The sequence below is a fragment of the Pan troglodytes genome, chromosome 17 (genome assembly GCF_028858775.2).
Source record: "Pan troglodytes isolate AG18354 chromosome 17, NHGRI_mPanTro3-v2.0_pri, whole genome shotgun sequence".
Taxonomy (NCBI): Eukaryota; Metazoa; Chordata; class Mammalia; order Primates; family Hominidae; genus Pan; species Pan troglodytes.
The window spans coordinates 64974732-64997264 of record NC_072415.2 but is presented as its reverse complement, the minus strand read 5'-3'; the positions used below and the strand labels follow the sequence as shown (position 1 = coordinate 64997264).

The following is a 22533-nucleotide window of genomic DNA, read 5'->3' as shown; positions in this document are numbered from 1 at the left end:
ATTGGAATGGCTAGGCCCTACTTGAATATATTAAACAAGGCTTACTTATCGAAAGTAAATGAGAAGATGTTGGCCCAGCCAAGATCCATGACAGCAACATTTCCCAATGACAGGCAGAGCTTTTAGACTCACGTGGGCCACACGAATAGACACATACAGTTGAAGCTTTTAGGCCTGAGTTGAGTCAAGACTTTGTCAGATAGTTGATAAGCTTGAATGCACTCCCTTCCCCAACATCAGCTTTATATACCTAAGGTCGAGCAATCTGCACTTAGCCTTGTCTGGATTACACCAAGCTAAACCACATCTGAGCCAAGTGTACTTAATCAGTGTTGTCCACTATAGGCATGGCCACAGAGTCCACCAGAACGTGGGGTATAATGCATAAATGTAGTCATTTTCATCACCCTCAGCCTCCCACACTAACGTAACTAGCTTCAATTATTATTTAAAATACTTCTAAACTAGAAAACAAGATTATGTTTAGGAATGATAGGGAAGATTAAAAAATTCAGTTTGGGCTATGTTGAGCTGCCTGTTAGACCTCCAAGTAGAGGCTTCTCATAGGCAGCTGGACATCTGATTCTGGAGCTGCGGGTAGAAGACTGAGCTAGAAGGTCCAGGATACAGGGTAGAGATTTTGGGCATTTAAGGATTGTATTTAAAGTTCTGAAACTGAAGAAGTTTACCAAGTGAGTGAGTGTGGAGAGAAATGAGAGGAGATCTAAGGACTGAGTCTTGAGGGGACCGTTCCCAGTGTTTAGATATCAGGAAGAAGAACCATCCCAGGAAGCTGAGATGAGTGGATTAGGAGGAAAAGAAGGAGATTTCAGGGTTCTAGGGTAGAGCCTAGATGCTGCATTTCTAACAAGCTCGTGTTGATGCTGAGCTGCTGGGACTGTAGGCCACAGTTGAGAGTAGCAAGGCCCCAGATTGTCATGGCAAAATCTCTACAGGGCCAGAGGGCTGATGATTTGATGTGTGGTTGATCTGCTGACCTCTTATGGTTTGAAGCTACTCATGTTAAGGCCACTTTGGCAGGAGTCACTGAAGGCAAATGAGGAGAGGGTTTCAGAAGCAGGGCAGGACCCCTCTGTCAAATGCTGTCCATGGGCCAAGGAAATTGAAGACTGAATGCCCACCATAGATAGGAGGAGCTTCTTAGGAATGGTGATGACAGTGTGTTGCCATGTGTCTGCCTCAGCCACCTCAAACCACAGAAGGTCAGCAGATCAACCATGCATCAAAACATCAGCCCTCTGGCCCTGTAGAGATTTCGCCATAGTGATCTAGGGCCTTGCTACTCTCAAGTGTGGTCTGCAGTCCCAGCAGCTCAGCATCACCAGGAGCTTGTTAGAAAGGCCGCATCTAGGCTCTACCCCAGACCTCCTGATTCAGAATCTGCATTTTTAACCAGTTCTATCACCCAGTAATTCACAGGCACATTGAAGTTTGAAAAGCACTGATCAATGATCTTTGTAGCCATCTACCACTGCTGATAATCTACCTTCTTCAAGAGTTTTTTTTTTTTTTGTCAAATATTCTTTAACAAATTAAAAAAGAAAATAATTCCTACTCTGTATATGAAGAGTGGAAGTATGCACTAGGGTCTTGACTCTAAAACACAAAACTGTGACAGAGTTATGGTGAGGGAGGATATTATCCACATACACTAAGTTCTTTTTGTTTTTTATTTCTGCAATCATAGTTATTATATTGTAGTGAAAAGAACATATATTTTGTTGTTAAACAAACTGGGATTCTAATTCTGGTCTGGCAGTTACTTTAGGTAAAATCTTAGGTGTGTTAGTTAAACTCTCATCTTCAAATTCCTCACCTGTGTAAAGGGCCTAGCACTTTCCAGTGTTTTGAGTATTCAGACAAATGACTGTACGTAAAACATCTAAAAGATGACCTGGCATAAAACAGGTGTTTAACAAATAGAAGCTGTTATTATAATTGTAGTGTATGTGTAATTGTGTAATCGTTTCTCAGTTTTGAAATAAATTGAAAGAACAGAAAGAGCACACAATAACTATTCAAGAGGCAGTGCCATGAGCTCTCCCGCTACTTGCTGCATAAACTTGGGCCATGGTCTTCAGTTTCTACATCTGCAAAATGGACAGTTTAAGTTAGATGGTTTCCAATTTATTATCCACCTCTGCGTGTCCACGATTCCAGATGAGATTTATGTTCCAAGTGTATTTTCAGTGAGCTAGAGCTTACATCAGGTTATAATGGCAGTGTCATTCAGTTCTGATATCTCTGATTGGAAATTTAATATGAGGTAATTACAGTGAAGCATCACCAAACATTGACTATTATGTATTGTAACTATTAGGTCTGACAGTATTAGTCTATAATGCAATGTGACCAAAATGTAATTATGTCCACAACTTAGATTTTTTAAAAATGTCTGGCCTTGTGGACATTATTTATCTCCTAAAAAGCCCTTATCAGTATATTTGAAACTATAGAAAATATAAAAGTTAAAATGTCATTCTAACTCTTTCAATATAAGAATCTGTTTAAATTTCAGCAAATTAGAAGTCAACTGCTTCATCTAGAATTTCCCATTGATATTTGAGATTCAAAAGATGTTTATTTATGCTGACCTGAAGCTTCTTTGATATATGTAATACTAAATGATCATTATTGTTGTCAAAGTTTGTAGAGGAAAAGATAGTCAGGTCTATGATTTTCATTTGTCTGTTTCAGCACTGTGGAAACCTTCAACAGGGCTCTGATTCTGAAATGGATCCTTCTTGTTGCAGTTTGGATTTGCTTATGAAAAAGATAAAAGGAAAAGACCTACAGCTCTTAGAAATGAACAAAGAGAATGAAGTATTGAAAATCAAGGTATGACTGTTAGAAGTTTCAAATTTTGTGTTTTGAGCCTTTGAGCTAATAGAATGGGTTGTTAGCATCTGTGGCTCTGTAAAAGCAGAGAGATGTCCACACACATCCATAGGTCCATCTGCATGCTCACTTACATAGAGAAGCATTTTTATATTTCACAAATCATATCTCACTGTTTTATTTTTGAGGCTTCTTTTGTTATTGAAAATATCTTACAAAAGTTCGACAGTTGTACAATTTCAGTCATGCAAGATGAATAAGTTCTAGAAATCTACTGCATAACGTTGTGTCTATAGTTAACAATACTGTACTGTACACTTAGTACATCTCATGTTAATTGTTCTTACCACAGTCCACAATACCTTTTTAAAAGTGTGTTCATATTTAATAAATATTAATTATAGCCTTCATAGTCAAATGTCACAATATTTTTACATTTGTCTATTGCTGAATGGTTTTGATTTTCCTCTTTAGGGGTTTATTTTATATGCAGTCCTGCAATGAATATCTTGGTAGGGAAATCTTTATAGTCATCCTTGATTGTTTCCTTAGGTTAAATCCTGGAAAGATTCATAACATTTTAGCATTATTGTCCTCAATACTTTAACCTTGTCCCACTTCTATTTCAGGAAGATACACTTTTTAATACTGTTATGGACATTAATGATAAAAGGCTTGCAAATAAGTGTATAAGCTGACAGAGCACCATGGAATTATGTGAACAGTGAGGACTATCACTGCAGGGCGTTACTGTGCACAGAGCTCTGGTTTGGTTTGACTATGGCAAATCTGCCTGTTCAACAGCCCCTCTACATAGGGAGTTTCTCATTTTACATTTTCCTCTTACCAAATAACAGTGTCTTCTCTCGTATCCATTGTCTATGAGGCTGTAAATGGTATAGTTATACCTTTGGTGTTCTTAATTGCCCATCAAACTGTTCTGCCTTTAACACTTTTTGTTGTAAATGTCAGAACATGCATAGTGACCTTTTTTCTAGCTGGAAGCCTCCAGAGAAGCAGGAGCAGCAGCTCTGAGAAACGTGGCCCAGAGATTATTTGAAAACTACCAAACGCAATCTGAAGAAGTGAGAAAGAAGCAGGAGGACAGTAAACAATTACTCCAGGTACCAAACATGCAGCTTGTCTATTGGAGAACTAGCCCCCACCCTGAGCTGTTGAAGTTCATCTTTCTAGAAGAGTTAGAAATGAAACAAGCAATGGCCAAGTGACTTGGCAAAAGACTTGGGAAAGAAGCGGTGTGCTTGTCTCTTTTGCCAATTTCTCTCACCCCTGCTTAGCCGGACACCCCAGATGTTGCTGAGCTGCTGTGTTGCAGTTCTTGCCCAGAGCCCCCATGAGCACAGGTGGGAGGGAGGCAGTGCCACCCTGCCTGGAAATCTCGACTGGCTCTGCGGAGCTGGGCTGGTAACTTCTCTTCGGGTTCTGCCGTTGACTGGCTAGATGACCCAGACTGAGCCATTCTTCCTCTCTGGATTTGGGTGTCCTTGTCTCTAGAATGAAAGAGTTGGGCTAGACACATGCTTTCAAAATTTTTTTGGTCTTAGGATAGATACTTCGGATTTAAAAAAACAGAAAACAAAATATGTATCTATATATTTTTAAATAATATATAAAGTTATATATTTTATATATTTATATTTTTATATATTATTTAAAAATATATATCTATATATTTTTAAATATATATAACTATATATTTAAAAATATATAGATATATATTTATCTATATAAATAATTATATATTTATCTATATAATTATAATATCTAATATCATAAATAAATATATAATATCTATAAATAAATATGTTTATCTATATAAATAATAGTTATATATTTTTTAAAATATATAAATTTAGATGCTTTTATATTTTAATATGTAAATATGTATAAATTTTAAAAATAAAAATCATGTACAGACACTCAAACATATTCTTTTTTGTTCATTTGTTTTTAAATCTGAAGTATATATACTAGGACCAATAAAATCTGTCTGAAAAATATATTCTAGAACTGGAGGAGTCAAAAAAGTGTGTGTATGCCTGTGTGTGTGTGTTTGCCAAAATTAAAACTATAAAACAGCTAACAGGAAAGTTCATTCATCATAGTTTGGGGCACCCAGGTGTCTATCAGCTCAGGCTCTAAGAAGGTCCTCAGGGAAGTACAGTAGGAAATTCACTGCCTAGGTGACACCCTTTCATGCATCAGGCTGTGGTAGTGATGGTTGCAAACTCACATGCGTGCTGGGTGCAGATGAAGAACATAAGCGGGAAGCGGATGAGGGTGCTATGCTATGGGGGCGCTTGTGGGGACGGGAAGCGTGCATCCCTGTAATGTGGGCTCGGCACCAGCCTGGAGTGACCTGACTGGAGGCCCACTTGGTATTTACAAGGGAAGCCAGACACTTATTTTTCCCTGTGAAATGTCAAGCTTTGTTAAATACACACGCAGAAGAGTAACAAGTTAGTCGACACAGTCCCACTGTAGCTTACTGCCGGCTAGATGGAGTCTTCTCTCCTATGATGGTTCAGAGCAACCCCTGCTCTATGCCTATGAAGTAGCACCATGACACACTGAGGGGAGTTATTCTGCTTTTATGACACTTTCTAATTAAAAATAAAACGTGTTTTAATTGAACATGTAAGGTTTTTTTTGTTCTGGATAATAATTGTTGAGAAAAAGTCAAAAATGTTGCTTTCGTTAAATTAGCATCTTTCTCTCTTATACCTGTTCAGGAAGTATGCTTTATGGTAACAAATGGAAACATTCTAGGAAGAATATTATACATTATTAATTCTCTATTTAATGTTGTTGTAGTCTATCAGGGTTATTTTGAAGTAAACACTGAAATCAAAAGAGTAATTCTAAACAAGTATGAATTCTGAATTTTTTTGGCTAATTAGAAAATTATAGAAAGAGGTAATATGTGTATAGGTTTAAGAAAAACAGAGTTTTCACAACACAACTGTTTCTCTGACCATAGGTTAACAAGCTTGAAAAAGAACAGAAATTGAAACAACATGTTGAAAATCTGAATCAAGTTGCTGAAAAACTTGAAGAAAAACACAGTCAAATTACAGAATTGGAGAACCTTGTACAGAGAATGGAAAAGGTATGCCCCTGGAGAATTAGAGGATTTTCTTACTGACAGCGTTAGGATGAGAATGAAATAAAACAATACTAAAATAAATAGGATATTAAATTAAATAAGATAATATTATGTGAAAGTATTCTTTACAATTCTTGGCCTTAGGAAGTATTTAATATTAATTTTTCCCATAAACATTTCATATGATCTATACTGTGGTGATTGATTTACCTTTCTGCAAATCCTGTAGTCATATCATCACTTGTCACTTTCTCTTTCTAGGAAATATGTGACTTAGGGGAACCAGGTGAGGCTGTGAATGCAAATAATGGAAAAGATCACAAAGTCCATCTATTAGGAGTAATAATGTAGCAGGTCCCTGTAATCACAGCATTTTTATGTATTAGAGTCAGTGCAGTATCCATTTTTGGCCACCCAAGTCTACTTTGTGTTTGGAAAACCCTACGGCTGCACTAGGAGAGATACAGTTCACATTAAGAAAATCTATTCTATAGAAATTGGAACTTTAAGAAGGCATATTTAGAGACGAGCAATAATAGAAGAAAAATTTTAAAATGTTTCATGCCATGTTCATTTAAGTAGCTGGCACTCAAAATATACACAAAAGGTGAACACATAAATTTGTGTATGTATGCCATAGAATTTAGAATTTGGACAAATCAAGGAATATTTTTTAATAGCAAAACAAAGAGAAAACTGGCATCTCTGAAACTGAATTGGGGATAGAGAAAAATATAGCCTTTGGATACTAGTAAATATTGCCCAATACATTTTTTATATTTATTGTATTTGCCTCTATTCTTTTTAGCTTTAATTTATTTTATGAGTCTGCCTGGGTTTATGCCATTTTATAAATGTCATTTCAAAAACATCACATTTCAATATTCAGGTTTCTTACCAAAGGAAACTTGATTTGTTTAAAAATGTTTCCCAAGAATTTAAAGTTTTATGACATTGTGATTTGGTTGAATTTGTAGTCTTGGTGAAGGTCCTATGAGGAAATCACAAAAATTAAATATGCCCATTATCAAGTGGCTCTAAGATAATATTCAGCTGCATGTGTATTATGTGGAAGGTCACTGAGTGTTATACTTTAGCAGAATCACTGGGTTAGAATCTCCTTAAGCAATTAGTTTATCCAGGCATGACAATTTATAATTATGCTGTTTTGGAAAAACTGTAATATTTGGTTGTATACTTGGGAGTGGTAGAATACTTGATCCTATAATAAATAGCTTAACAAAACTAAGATAGTACAAAGAATGTTTGCATTAAGGAAAGAAAGACAATTCTGGGAAACGAATAAATTGCTTAACCAAACAACTTGATTAACCAGCTTAAAATTTAAGTTTAGTCTAGAGCTCACGCCATCTCAAACCCAGTAATATTGGGTCAGGTTTAGTGGCAACTGTCACTGCCCCCAAATTAACAAAAGAACAGGCCGGGCATGGTGGTTCATGCCTATAATCCCAGCACTTTGGGAGGCCGAGGTGGGCAGATCATGAGGTCAAGAGATCGAGACCATCCTGGCCAACATGGTGAAACCCCGTCTCTACTAAAAATACAAAAATTAGCTGGGCATGGTGGCACGCACCTTTAGTCCCAGCTGCTTGGGAGGCTGAGGCAGGAGAATTGCTTGAACCCAGGAGGCGGAGGTTGCAGTGAACCGAGATTGCACCACAGCACTCCAGCCTGGTGACATAGCGAGACTCCGTGTCAAAAAAAAGAAAGAACAGTGGAAGATAATTTCTATTTCCTAGTAATCCCAAGAAATGTGCACTAGATGTTAGTTCATCTCAGAGTTCTGGGGTATATTTACTTGACTGTTTACTAAACAAATATTTGAACACCACCATGCGTAGCATAGAACTAGGGGCTGAATATATATTTGTGAATGAACCAGACAGTCTCTTTTTGTGGAGATGACAATGTAGTATATCTGGATTGTGTGAGGCTCAAGGAACTTCCCAGATCTCCCTTTCTTAATTCCTCTATGAGTCCTTTAGGGAGGCTGAAAGCCCAGTCAAAGGCAGAGGAGCATGCCCCAGAATAAGGTTCAATGGCTCAGATCCTGGCAGGACATTCTTGGGAAGTGATGGCCTATCTCCTGCCCTGATAATAACTCGCAACAGTGGGCTGTCTCCAGGAGATCTTGGACAAAGGAAGCAGACAGGATGCACATGGCTTAGTAAGGCCATGCAGCAACCTTCCAGAATAGTTCAGTGACTTTCTGGAGGGCAAGCCTACTGGAATCTCTGGAGGGTGGAGGTAAGTGTGGATGATGTGGAGGGGAAATGTGCAGTTTTATTTAAAATAAAAAATGATTTAGGCCAGGTGTGGTGGCTCACGCCTGTAATTCCAGCATTTTGGGAGGCTGAGGCAGGAGGATCGCTTGAGGCCAGGAGTTCAAGACCAGCCTGGCCAATATGGTGAAACCCTGTCTCTCCTAAAAAAAAATACAAAAATTAGCTGGGCATGGTAGCATGTGCTTGTAGTCCCAGCTACTCTGGAGGCTGAGGCATGAGAATCACTTGAACCTGGGAGGTGGAGGCTGCAGTGAGCTGAGATGACGCCACTGCACTTCAGCCTGGGTGATACAGCAGGACTCTGTCTCAAAAAAAAAAAAAACCGAATTGGTTTAAAAATATTTTATATTTGTGAAACAAGCAAATAAATAAAACTATAAGGAATGAAGTTTGGCAACTTCTTGGTTTAAAGAGAGACTGAGAAGACAGGCTGTGAGGAAGCGTGTCTCAGGTGGGGAGCGCAAGCCAGAGTAAGGGGAGGGTGTACTGGGCCTTTTGTATTAATAGGAAAAAGACACAAGTTCAAAAAGAAAGTAAAAATTAAAAACAAACATCCTCACAAAGGTTGATAAATATTGGCCTGGTCGTAGGTGCCCCCTGGAGAAAAATTTACTTGCTACTCACTTGAACAATCCACCGCTCCAGTAAATAGCCATTAGTGGTATGAGGTCTGGTAATGAACATATTACTTAAAACCTTCACCATCTGTCCCACTTTGATCAGGAATGCAGTGAGAATGAATTCCATAAGCACAGTGATAAGCTAGCAAAAATGCCCAATAAGAGCATTTTAATATGGCATATGTTCCGTTTGCTAGCAGTGCAATTCTGTTACATCATATTTGTTTTCTAGTGTCATTGATTTAGCTCCATTGCAATTTTAGAGCTCAAAGGCACTTTTGAGACCACCTAGTTCCTCATGATCATTTTATAAATGAGGACAGCATGAACCAGAAACTATTCCACAATCCTCCACTTTCTAGATCACAACCCTTTCCATTATGCCCCCGTCTTCTCTAATGCTGGACAAAAATGATAGACTTGGTTCCAAAACATTTAGATGTTAGCATTTGGCAATGATTGAAATTGGTGCCCTCTCCGATCAGCCTGGTGAGGGAAACCTGGAGCTGTCTGGAGGTATGGCTCTGGGAATAGCGGGGTTGCCCACTGTGTGGTGCTGTGAACTCCCTTTCCCTTTCCTGAAGACATTGCCTGAGAAGCGCTATCTGGTACGGTGAGATTTTCTGTATTGTCAAAGAGGAGGCAAAAAGAACCCAAGCTAGATGGCAGAGCCTGGCCAAGGGAGAGCATTTACTTGTCCGGTTGTCTGGTCCCCTTGACCCCTGTTTATGAAAATCCATTAACCAAGAGTAAGTCTATTTAACATTTGTTAGGCACTATTTTCCCTCACCCTACAAATTCAAAATACATTATCTGTGGTGTGTTTTTTTTGACAATCCAAGCCTTATCATACGCTTGTAAGATGTATCTGTGGGCCAGGCGCAGTGACTTACACCTGTAATCCCAGCGCTTTGGGAGGCCAAGGTGGGTGGATCACCTGAGGTCAGGAGTTCGAGACCAGCCTGACCAACATGGAGAAACCCCGTCTCTACTAAAAATACAAAATTAGCCGGGCGTGGTGGTACATGCCTGTAATCCCAGCTACTCGGGAGGCTGAGGCAGGAGAATCGCTTGAACCTGGGAGGCGGAGGTTGCAGCGAGCCAGGATCGCACCATTGCACTCCAGCCTGGGCAACAAGAGCAAAACTCTGTATAAAAAAGAAGGAAAGAGAGAGAGAGAGAGGGAAGGAAGGAAGGAAGGAAGGAAGGAAGGAAGGAAGGAAGGAAGGGGAAGGGAAGGGAAGGAAGGAAGGAAGGGAGTGAGTAACTGTGATCCTTCAGAAATAATTTGAACACAGCTAGGGAAACTCCAGGACAATTTCTATCTGGCAAGAATATTATAAGAAAAATTTGAAAAAGCTAATTTTAAAACATAACAGAACACATAAGATTTGAAGTAATTAGTGCCTTCAAATTATTATATATTGAGGTCCAAATATGTGCCAGGAAGCCTGTATGCCTTTTACATATATTATCTCTATTATCCCAGCATTTCAATATAGGTAATATTATCCCCATTTTAGGAATGCTCAGAAGATACAAATATAAGTCAAATGAATATAGAATGAATACAAGTCAAATGTTGTAACTAACTCATTAATTAATGAGAGAAACAGTAAGATGAGAAAGCTGGTTTAAATAAAATATTTTCAGAAACTAGCCATTTATAGGCATTTTGGAGAAAAAGTGAAAAATAGTATAGGAGTACTAGATTAAATTTTAAATGGTTAATATTCTTTAAGGCAATTAAATCATAACCTTTGGGATTATGCCTTCTACCAGACAGAAATCTACAAATTTACATGCAACTTCACAGACTCAGGGCTCTAATGAAATAATAAATAATAAAAGCGAACGCAGGGAAATTCTCTGAGAATTAAATAAATCTTGGGTCAGATGATTAAATGATGACCCAATATGACATTAAAACTGCATGCTGTATATTGTTTTTATTTCCAAGTTTGGGTTAATTTTTCTTAACATTGGTAAGGCCCAGAGAGTTTAAAACCTTGGCCAAAATTTAGAAACCAGGTAAGTCCCTATGTACAGTCTTTGTGATGTTTCTTCTATACAGCACTGCCTTGCTGTGTACCACTCACTCAGATGCTGCAGCAGGAAGTAATTTTAAACAGCATTATGGTTTTGGCACGCCTCTTCCAGTCAATTCCATCCATGTTGCCAATACCAATTCCTGCCTTTTTTCAATCTCCCTTGATTCTTTCCAACTTGGCAACCTAAACCATCAGGCCAAAGCACCAAATTCCTTTTTTTCAGCCGAGTGCCATCAAATATAAAATGAACACAGTCATCTCAGCTTCATTTTTCATGGTCTTGTCTGTTTTCCTTTTGGATGGAAAAGCTTTGGCTTAATAATCAAATTAAGGCATCTTTTTAAAAGATATTCTTTCCCAGCATCATAAAATTGCAATCTCAGTTTCTCCTGTATCCTAATTGGAAAGCAGTTGTATCCTTTGTGGCCTTGATCCTTCATCAAAAACATGTTTATTGCTTTACTACCTTCTGACAGATGCCAAGTAGTATGTAGAGGTATCTAGTGTCCTTGGAAACCAACAAGTCAGTCTAATGTAGGCGAAACAGGTGTAAGGGTGGGAGAGTCAGGGTCTAGTGAGAGATGGGCAGGATGTTTACATGTGGTAGGATGGGGAGAGGTTAGTGGGAGAGGTTGAGCTGAACAGGCTATGGGCAATGCCCTGGAGGAGGAGCAGAAGAAGTCCTCCAGGCAGGTGAGAGAGTGAAGACAACTATTTTTGGCCTATAGTTGAACTATGTGCAAAGCACACAGGAGAATACTTGGCCAGGTTTCCTTGAAGATGAGGAGTAACAGCACGTGTGAAATTAACTCTTTAGCTCAAGCCATAGTTATAGTATGACAAGAGGAAGGCCTTACCAAACATACACATGCAGTTTAGCAAAATTTGTATCTTATTTTCTCCTAGGAAAAGAGAACACTACTAGAAAGAAAACTGTCTTTGGAAAACAAGCTACTGCAACTCAAATCCAGTGCTACATATGGAAAAAGGTTTGTGAAGCTACCTGTTAAGTAAAGGCAGTTCCTGATTTCTTTCCTGTCCACTGGTATGCCAGCCAGGGAACAGAAGACCTTCTGTCCCCCAAAGAAATAGGATGACTGACAGTGCAGGAGGAAGGTTGAATTCTTGGGATTAACAGTCATGTAGTTATGTGCCTCCCCTTCCTCAAACTCAGAGGAATCACAGGGCAGTTGGGAGCCGGGGGCAGAGTTCTGGGGGTGCAGGGAACCCTGCAGGAAGGTTAGTCCTTCTAAAGAGTGAATGAGTGAGTGAGCCTGGCACCTCCTGGTTTACCATTTGTGCTAAGGAGGACGCTTGAGAGGTCTTTATTCCCTGATGCTTCTGTCTTTATTAATGAGTCACTTCTACAGCAGACATTATACTGGCCAGCCCACAAGCAGAATTCTAAGATAGTTTCCTGATACTCCTTAATTCTGTAAGGTGAAGGAAATGCTATGGACAATATCCTTAGTCCTTTGGACTTACTTATAAATACTCAAAGTTCACAAGCAGTCACAGTCCTCAGTATGCTGGGGATGGGTTTGTGGATATCACCATAATCGCTGTGCTACTCAGCTGCTATTAGAAAAAGTCTCTGTATTATCATGTAATAAATCATATCATAAGACATTTTATGAGATTTTTCTTTATTTTTAAAAAATTCTAAGTCCAACACAGTCATTGTATGTTCCGATATAATTATATAATATTGTTCAAAGTCAAATCGATTTCAAGATCTTAGTTTGTCATCCTAGAACTGTTGTTCACTAGGGTATCAGGCACCATTATGGACAGAATTGTTGTCATTTATTCAATGATGTGTGCTCAGACATCCCTCTTTCTCAGTCTTTCGATTTCCCCCCTACAGGCTCCCTGCTGCTTCCTTTCCTTTTTTATCTTTCTTCCCACCTGTCCTCATATGTTGTACCTTCTGCCTGGCTTGTATTCCTGCATTTTGGACCACATATGCCAAAGCCCAGAAATGGGCTGATCCTGGCAATTACACACACACATTTGAAACATACTAGGATACCAATATGTTATTAATTTTCCTATCTTCTTCCCTGTAACAAACATATAGCCCAAGAGAGTGGACTTCTAAGATAGTTTTATAACACTGCACATTTCTGTAGAGATTGAAGGAAATACTGTAGAAAGTATCCTTAGATCTTGGAATTACATATGGATATTCATAACTTAATTCTAAGTACATCTTCAGTTAATATTTTTTCTTAAATAGGCAGAGCTTTTCCAGGTAGCAGAACTACTGATTTGTACGCATCTTCCAGTAAAAGTTCAGGCCTTCCAAGCTTGATTTTTTTTTCCTTTAAAAAAATGTGTTTTTAAAAAAATTGGTGATAGGGCTATTGTCTGTCTTTGAGCCAACAATATAGCTGTTTTAAAAACCAACCTGATCTATTCTTTCTCTTCTATTCTATATAAGTAGTTGTTATAAAGAATTCTTTAAAAGCTCCTAAGGAAGTTTTAGAAATTTCTTGGGAAAAATGGATGTTTGGTGTTTCTAGAAAGGTTTTTCCAACATCCAGGCTTACGCAATTTTTACAGATTGTAGGTATCATACATATTTGTGATGACTTATTACTTTGTCCGAGCTTTATGTAGAGGCATTCAGTTTGTGAAGTAACAAGAAAATGAAATCAGTATGACTCAGACTCTTTTGGTTGAAATAACAGAGACTTGATTAAGCTACTACAAAAAAGAGGGTTTCTGTTAGGTTAAGTTTAGATAGATAGGGTCATAAAAAAGAGACAGAAAAGTCAAAAAGATTTGTCTTCTTAAAAATAAGGTTGACTCCATATTTCTATTACCATTACTGGTAATTGACACAGGTAAAATGCTTTGCAGTTTTCAGAATAACCTCAGGTAACTTCTTTATTTTATTCCTTTCATTCACCTTTCTGGGAAAGAGCTGAAGTTCTAATTGAGTTGTCCAAGATTGCTCAATCTCTCAGAAATTATAGAGCTCGGAGTTTTTGCTCCTACATTCTCATACATAGCAAAGCATTAGCTCATTCTGCTATACAAGATTTTGACCATCTTTCTTTTATTTCTGGAAACCTCTGAAGATCTCTTAAACTGGGTTCTTCATTCCTCTGAGTAACGACTAGCAAAAAGCCATTTTCCAACTTTTCCACCTGCCCTGCCACATCACGAACAAATATGCAGGCCTTTTTAAGAGTTATCTTTTGGGGAAACATATTTGGGATTGATATGGTTTGGCTGTGTCCCCACCCGAAAAGATGAGAATCTTGAATTGTAGTTCCCATAATCCCTACATGTCATGGGAGAAACCTGGTGGGAGGTAATTGAACCATGGGGGCGGTTAGCCCAATGCTGCTGTTCTCATGAGTTCTCACAAGTTCTGATGGTTTTATAAGGGGCTTTTCCTCCTTTTGCTTTGCACTTCTCCTTGCTGCATGGTTTTGGCCCGCCATGTGAAGAAGGACATGTTTACTTGCCCTTCCAACATGACTGTAAGTTTCCTGGGCCTCCCCAGCCCTGCAGAACTGTGAATCAACTAAACCTCTTTCCTTTATAAATTACCCAGTGTCAGGTATGTTTTCAGAGCAGCATGAGAACAGACTAATACAGGGAGCTGTAAAAATAAACAGTGTTGGCCCCTCCGTATTTACATAGATGCTGCTTAGGAATGGAAACTCCTTAGAGGAGGAAAGACCTTGAAGCTGAGGTTGCATGTCAAAGCATATGGTTGCCACTTAAATTGTACATTTATCTGCAGTAGTTTGGGGTGGGAGTGTTCTCTCAAGGCACCCCTTTGGTACCACCAATGAAAATAATAATAAAGAAGAATTTTATAGAAAATAGTAAGACACATTCATGAATTTTGTTGAAATGCAAACAGGGCTACACCTACATCCAAGCTGATTCTTTCCCTTAGTCTGGCCTGGGAATGGTAAGGATCTGACCTCTTCTCTTCTTGTGGTTGTGGTCCCTAGTTATCCTTTATTCCACTGGGGGCCCATAGTCAGTGATGTTTACACTCATGGAAGTCCAGAGAAACATTGGATCCTTAACAGAAGGCAATATGAGTCCCCACAGATGGTAGTAAGATTCTTTTATAGCTTCAGAGAAGCTCTACGATGCCACTAATCTCACTATCTTCTGTATCCTGTGGGATTTCTATGTAGGGCTATTCATATTTCCAATGCCTCTATAATCTGTAGTGTACCCAGAAGTAGCCTCTTAGAGCCTGCAACATGGCTTTCGTTGCTATTTTTACTTCCTTTGTCTCAGCACCTAGCTCTTTTGGCTTCTTCTGGAATTTTCATTCTCATCAACATCTTACTACATGAATCCTTGGTAATAAATGTACTTTATAAAGATTTAAACATGTTATATTCTTGAGTTGTGTAAATATGGCCATGCTCAGGCTATTCATGCCCTTTGTGAAATTTTTAAGAAAATCTAAGGTTATTTATAAAAACTATGTAAAATATAATATGATTACTTAAATTAGAAAAAAATTAGATGATGAGGACAAGGAGATATAAGAATAGGTATACCATAAAGTTACATTTACAAAATTAGGCCCATGGATGCTACAGACTTGCTCACAGGGGATCACTGACTCAGTTTCAAATTTTCCAGCAGCCAACCCAAACAGGAAATGATGATTAGTTTTCTGAGTCACAATTCCACATGATTAAAACCAATCAGGTGTTTGCGATCATTCAGTTATTTCTTATCTATCTATAAAGCCAGAAAGAAAATTGCCCAGGGTATGGTCATAAAAAGAACCCTGAATAATGTTTTCAGCTTACCCCTTGTAATAAACACAAAGGCTTACCTCAGAACATCATCTAAACAGAATAGCATGATGCCAACACAATTCAATAAAAGCCATTGGAACAGGGGGGAACAGAGGGCACTGTGAGAAAGTCCAATAATGCTACCCTCTATGGTATAAGTTGACCCAAAGATAGATTGTCGAGTATTGTGAGGAATGGAGGGAGAGAAGTTCTCCATGAACTCAGTTTCTTTTCACCAACCCTTTGGGAGACGTTGGGGAGTAGAGAAATTGAGGGTGGGCTTCCTGTCAAGTGCTTCTTCTATGATCATCCCATGTTGCTAATTAGAGGCAAAGTAATTTCTTTTCACATTTCTGCAGTTAAAGATAGGATTGACTTCCTTTCTTGAATGCTAAGGAATCTAACAGGAAGTGAACCAGAAATAGTTGTCTCTTCCCCCTCCTTCAGTGATGAATTGAGAGAGAATCCTCAATTCCCTCCCTCAAAAGGGTAGGGCAGAGATTCTCTTCTCTTTTTCTTGGGGCTTTTTTTCCTTGCCCCCATTGGCATTCCAGGCTGCTGGTTTTTTCCAGCTCCAAGTCTGGGATATGTGAGATAAAAAGAAACCCCAGAGGATTCACCATTGTGTCATTTCTTGGATCCCAGGTTCCAGAGCCAGTCTGCCTTCTTCTCTCCACTGTTCAGAGTCTTCTTGTGTTTTTTTTTTCATATACAATATCCAGGGCTTTTAGTTGTATTTAGCGGGAAGAATGGGGAAAAGCATGTATTCTACATTTTCTTAGAAGCCAAAGCTTTTCAATTCTGCTTTAATTTCAACATTTGCTTTATATTTTTATTCAGTTGCATTGTAGAGGAAAACATGGTCAAAAATTATGTTGAGACATTGGAAGGCAGAGCACGAATCCCAGATACAGACATTTGCCTCCTTTTTTTAGGCTTGACCCTTCCTTATGTTTTCTTCCTCCAGTTTTGCTTGTGTACCTCTTTAATAAGATTGGGCTAGGTGCAGTGGTTGACACCTGTAATCCCAGCACTTTGGGAGGCTGAGGTGGGCAGATCACTTGAGGTCAGCCTGGCCAACATGGTGAAACCCCGTCTCCACTAAAAATAGAAAAATTAGCCAGGCATAGTGGTGGGCGCCTGTAATTCCCAGCTACTCAAGAGGCTAAGGCAGGAGAATCACTTATACCCAGGAGCCGGAGGTTGCAGTGAGCTGAGATTGCACCACTGCACTTCAGGCTGGGTGACAGAGTGAGACTTTGTTTAAAAAAAAAAAAAAAAGACTGAGTGCTTTAACAGAAAGATAAATAACAAAGCTCAAAAGAAGATCAAGTGGCAGCTTACTTAGATATATTTTTACATTTAAAGGTCTTAAATGGATGACTAGGCTTCATATTTATTGGACAGTCCTAATAGAGATTTTCTGCAATGGCCTTTAGTCACTGTTTTAGTGTACTAATGGAGACAAGTGAAGCCCCAAGGCCATGTGTTTTCAAGAGTGCTTCTAGAAATAGTTTTCTTCTATTTTGAGGCCAATTTCAATTTTTTTTTTTTTTTTTTTTTTTTTTTACTTACAGTGAACGCTATGGTAATACCTTCAAGGAGTACATGGGAAATTTTTCTGAGCTTGGGATTTTTGATAGAAAAATAACAACCTCTGTTCTCCGTGCCTAAAGCCATCTTTTTTTCCCATTGTTTCCAAGGTTCTGGGTCATGGGACACAAAGAGAACCATTTTAAATTCTCACCTTACTCACCTTTAACAGCTTACAGTATTTTTATATTTCGTGCATATTCAAAGCCAGCTTGCCTCTGCAAGGCATCTTAAGCTCTTTCTCATTACTTCCTGGGAAAGTCCTGAGTCTGACCATTAAGTGGGTCATAGCTGCTCTTTCTGTTATTTTTATCTTTTCTTCTTTTACTTTCCTTGCTGGAGCAATTTTGAATTTTAGCACCAGCTATGGACCCAATTTCTGTTTGCCCTCTGTGTTTTGATCTTTTTTTTTTTTTTGAGACAGAGTCTTGGTCTGTCACCCAGGCTGGATTGCAGTGGCACGATCTCGCCTCACTGCAACCTCCACCTCCTGGGTTCAAGCGATTCTTGTACCTCAGTCTCCCAAGTAGCTGGGATTACAGGCGCATGCCACCATGCCCGGCTAATTTTTGTATTTTTAGTAGTGACAGGGTCTCACCATGTTGGCCAGGCTGATCTCGAACTCCTGACCTCAAGTGATCCACTCACCTTGGCCTCCCATAGTGCTGGGATTACAGGTGTGAGCCACCGCACCCGGCATAGTTTTTGCATTTTTAGTAGAGATGGATTTTGCCATGTTGGCCAGGCTGGTCTTGAACTCCTGGTTTCAAGTGATCTACCCGCCTTGGCCTCCCAGATTGCTTGAATTACAGACGTGAGCCACCATGCCTGGCCTGTTTTGATCTTTATATCCTCCAGTCATCTTTTCCTAGTAACTGAGGTTTTCTTCTGAGGCTCTTCAGTTACCCCATCCTCTGCATGTTCGCAGCAATTCTACCCTCCAAGGGTTCTGAGCAACATCTGCAGATTTCTCAGTCCTGCCCCTCGAACGCTCCCAATCTCCCTGGACTTCTGAAGACATCCTGCCCCTGAAGATTCTCTGTGGGCGGTAAGCCTTCTCACTGTTTGTTCAGAATGTTTGCCAACATCCAAAGCCTGGTCTCACCTTGGAAGGCTCTTCCATCTCCCCGCAACATCCTTAGGGTGTGGCACCTTACCCGCTGGGGGTCCTGAAATTTCCTCAGTCTCCCGTGCCTCAAGAAGCCTCTGAACCTCAAGTCTAGGGACAACTGAAATCTAATGTGAATACAGGCTGGTGTGCTGATGCAGCCATTCTCTGAACTTGAATTTTGGAAATACTGAGGGCTCAGTATTGCTGCTATTGTCAGTTCAAACTACATGGGCACAAAGCGTTTTCATCTGAATCAGGCATCCAGCTTATTTCTTTTCAAACACTTCCTGCCGTGGACCATGGAAAAAAAAACAAAGGGACTGCTTGTTTATTTACTTGGTTCGGATTCCCCACTGCCCCTCTCTAAGAGAAAAAGATCAAAGTGAGGCTTTCTGCCAGGTATGGGGTCCTTTAAATGATCATGTTATAAAAAGCAGATAAAATATTGGCACAGCTGAACTAGTTAGTGATCTTCCTTCAGCCTGCATTGACCGTTTACATTTCTTTCATAGCTTTTCTTAGTTTCATAGTTGCTTGTAGTGTTAATCAAGAGGAGGGAAATGGACTTTTACAGTGAGATTTAGTTGTGTAGGTGTGATAATCAGATGTGTTTCCGATTATCATCTAAAACAGAGCAGCACACTTGACGCATGTTCTTGTTCCCCCGTCATTTTGTACCTTCTCTTTCTGTTCTCTGCATCCTTCTCCCAGGCCCCTCATTTGCTTCACTCCCCTCACCAATGTTGTAGGCATCCTGTTCCCTGTAGATTTCTTGCGGCTGTACTCCCAAACATTCTCCTATCTTCCCCTCCTGTCTCTTTCTAGAGTCCTGGAAGATTACAATAATTTCTTTTGTAATTGTAAATTGTAAACTTCTTTTGTTTTCTTTCCAGGACTCTATTGGACCAATTAAAATAAATCTTCTGATTTTTTGTTTTAATTTCAACTTTTATTTTACCTGTGGGAGTACATGTGCAGGTTTGTTACGTGGGTATATTGCCTGATGCTGAGGTTTGGGCTACTATTGAATCTGTCACCTAGGTAGCCAGCATAGCACTCAGTAGGTAGTTTTTTAACCCTTTCCCCTCCATTCTTTCCCCCTCTAATAGTCCGCAGCGTCTATTGTTTCCTTCTTTACGTTTGTGTTTGCCCAGTGTTTAGCTCCCACTTATAAGTGGAATCGTGCAGTATTTGATTTTATTTTTATGCCTTAATTCACTTAGGATGATGACCTTCAGTTGCATCCACGTTGCTGCAAAAGGCACAATTTCATTCTTTTTTATGGCTGCATAGTATTCCATGGTGTATATATAACACATTTTCTGTATTGAATCCACTGTTGATAGGCACCTAGGTTGTTTCTATGTCTTTGCTGTCATGAATACTGCTGTGATGGACATAAGCGTACACATGTCTTTTTGGTAGAATGATCGGTTTTCCTTTGGGTATATACCCAGTAATGGGATTGTTGGGTTGAATGGTAGTTCTACTTTTACCCTTTTAAGAAATGTCCAAACTGCTTTCCAAAGTGGCTGAACTAATTTACATTCCCACCAACAGTGTATAAGCATTCCCTTTTCTCTGCATCCTTGCCAACATCTGTTATTTTTTTACTTTTTAATAATAGCCATTATGACTGCTGCGAGATGGTATCTCATAGTGGTTTAGATGTGCATTTCTCTGAAACAATGTTTTAGTCCATTATATGAAACAAAATGAAAACTAATAACTCTTTTTTTTCTAATTAGAACGTGCTATATAGTATTTTATGAATTTCTGCTATCTTTGTGATCCACATAGAGGCTGAGGTGGGTGGATCAGCTGAGGTCAGGAGCTCAAGATCAGCCTCGCCAACATGGTGAAACTCCGTCTCTACTAAAAATACAAAAATTAGCCAGATGTGGTGGTGCATGCTTGTAATCCCAGCTGCAAGAATTTCTTGAGCCCAGAAGTGGTGGTTGCGGTGAGCCAAGATCACCTCACTACACTCCAGCCTGGGCGACAGAGTAAGACTCCGTCTGAAAAAAAACAAACCAACAACAACAACAACAAAAAAAAAAAAAAAAAAAAAAAGAAAGAAACAGAATTGGGATGACATTGGATAAGAGCAAAGGCCAAGTGACTTCTCCGAGGTCACAATGCTTCTAAGCTTGGTGGTGTTGCCACAGTGCATGTGGCTTCATAACTCTAATAACAGTAGCAAGAAGAGAAACAGCCAAAACAGTACAACCAATTCCAGTTACCTGAATGAAGCTTTGGGAAAGTATAAATAATCTAAATTCAAAATTGACTTTTTTTTCCATAATGATGGATGTGGACTCAAAAATATTTGCTGGAATTAAATTTCTTCCTTTCTTCTCCTTTCCTCCCCCCCCCCCCCGTTTCCCTATGGAATGATAGTAGAATTACCAAAAGTAGGAATCCAAAAAATAAAAAATAAAAAAAGACAAACACAGACAATCCACAACATATACTAAGCCCGAATCATGAGAAATTGGTTTCTTATAAATATATTAATAGATAAAATCTCCATTTCTGCTCCCATGTTCTGACTCTGCTATTGCCATGCAATTGTCTGTGAAGTTTGATGGGTGCCAGGTCTGTGGGTGCTCAGGCAAGGCAATTTAGCATATAAGTGCTTTATCGTACTGAATACAACTTGATTCCACTACCTGCTAGAGGAGTCACAGATGGCCAGAATGGAGATTTTGACGGGAATTGATATTCTCATTCAAGTTAAATCCAATCAAATTAGAGCCCGCTTCATAGCTATTTATCTTCAGTGTGTCCTATGTGGCATAATGGGGCCCTGGGGTCTTACCCAACTGATCCCCAGTAGCAGTAGAGTGTGTAGGAGGGCTAGCAGTAAGGACGAGCTATGGAACGTGTGAGCCAATCATTTTCTCTTGCTCTTTTTCCCTTTGCATTCCCAGTTGCCAGGATCTTCAGAGGGAGATTTCCATTCTCCAGGAGCAGATCTCTCATCTGCAGTTTGTGATTCACTCCCAACATCAGAACCTGCGCAGTGTCATCCAGGAGGTCAGATTAATCAAGTGTATTTATCTGGTAGACAGTATGTTTACAGCATGGAGCCCAAATACGAGTGGCTTGACTGGACTTTTGAAGCAATGAGATTTCTCTCCCTACTGACATATCCTTTTTTGTTTCTCATGCAATATGTCTCTGTTTTCAATGCCCTCTCTTGTTTGTAACACCAACACCTTTAATGCTCTCGATGAAGATAGCTTGGAAAGTTATGTATAACTGTTTTTTAGATGTTTCAGTGATTTTCTAAAAGTCTTCTGCGCCAAATAATGTACACTGGTCTTTAGACAATTTCATAGATCAGGAGATTCAGCCCTTCCTTGAGTATGAAATGATCTGTTTTCATAACCTCATAATTTATTTAGGACATGATTTAGGATAGGGGTGTAGCCTGGCCCTTCTTCTCTGGGAGCAGCCTGACAGGTGGCAAAGTCGAGGCGATTGTGGTAACAGCCAGCTAGATGGCGGAGTGTGTATTTAAAATCTACTTCAAGACATGCATTGATCTGGTTTTGGGGGTCTGTTTTAAAATTTAAAATCAGACTTCTATTCAGTTACTTTACTGCCAAATACAAGTCCTCCCAAATACTCCAGAGCCTTCCTCACATAGATATAGCATTTGTGCTTGCTTGGCTATGACATCACTAAAAGGCCAGAGAACTGAGTAGTGGAATTTGAGAGCCAGGAGGGACTTTGGGGGCATCCCACACCCTCTTTTTATAGAGCAGTTTAATGACAGCTAGTGGTGCCAAAGTTGGTCTTAGAATCCTTGTGTCCCCTCTCTTCTTACACTGCTTTGCATCTCATCACCCCACCTCCCAATTCCACATTGCCTCTTGGCAAAGCAGGCTCACCTTATTATGCTGCTGCTTGACAAATCTCTACCGCAGGGACCCTCCGCACACCAGGCAGTGGTCTTGCATCCTGTCCACCAGCAGCTGCATCTGCAGGATGAAAACATTAAGTTGCTGAGATGCAGAAGGGTGGCCAGTGCTGCTTTCACAGGACGCACTCCTGCTGAACTTGGTTTA

At 39.5% G+C, this 22533-nt stretch overlaps 1 protein-coding gene across 12 annotated transcripts in view; it reads left to right on the top strand.

The window, feature by feature from the left end:
- The window catches only part of CCDC68 (coiled-coil domain containing 68), a 57937-nt gene that overhangs the window by 18357 nt on the left and 17047 nt on the right, over positions 1 to 22533 (top strand). For 11 of the 12 annotated variants that reach the window (XM_009434055.4, XM_009434052.4, XM_009434054.5 and 8 more), the window contains exons 5-9: positions 2719 to 2859; positions 3858 to 3983; positions 5861 to 5989; positions 11870 to 11952; positions 21391 to 21496. In XM_009434055.4, the coding sequence (XP_009432330.1) occupies positions 2719 to 2859; positions 3858 to 3983; positions 5861 to 5989; positions 11870 to 11952; positions 21391 to 21496 (585 nt within the window). Of the gene's footprint in view, positions 1 to 2718; positions 2860 to 3857; positions 3984 to 5860; positions 5990 to 7984; positions 8255 to 11869; positions 11953 to 21390; positions 21497 to 22533 lie in introns of those variants that run through there. The other variant, XM_016933750.3, reaches the window with a different exon arrangement.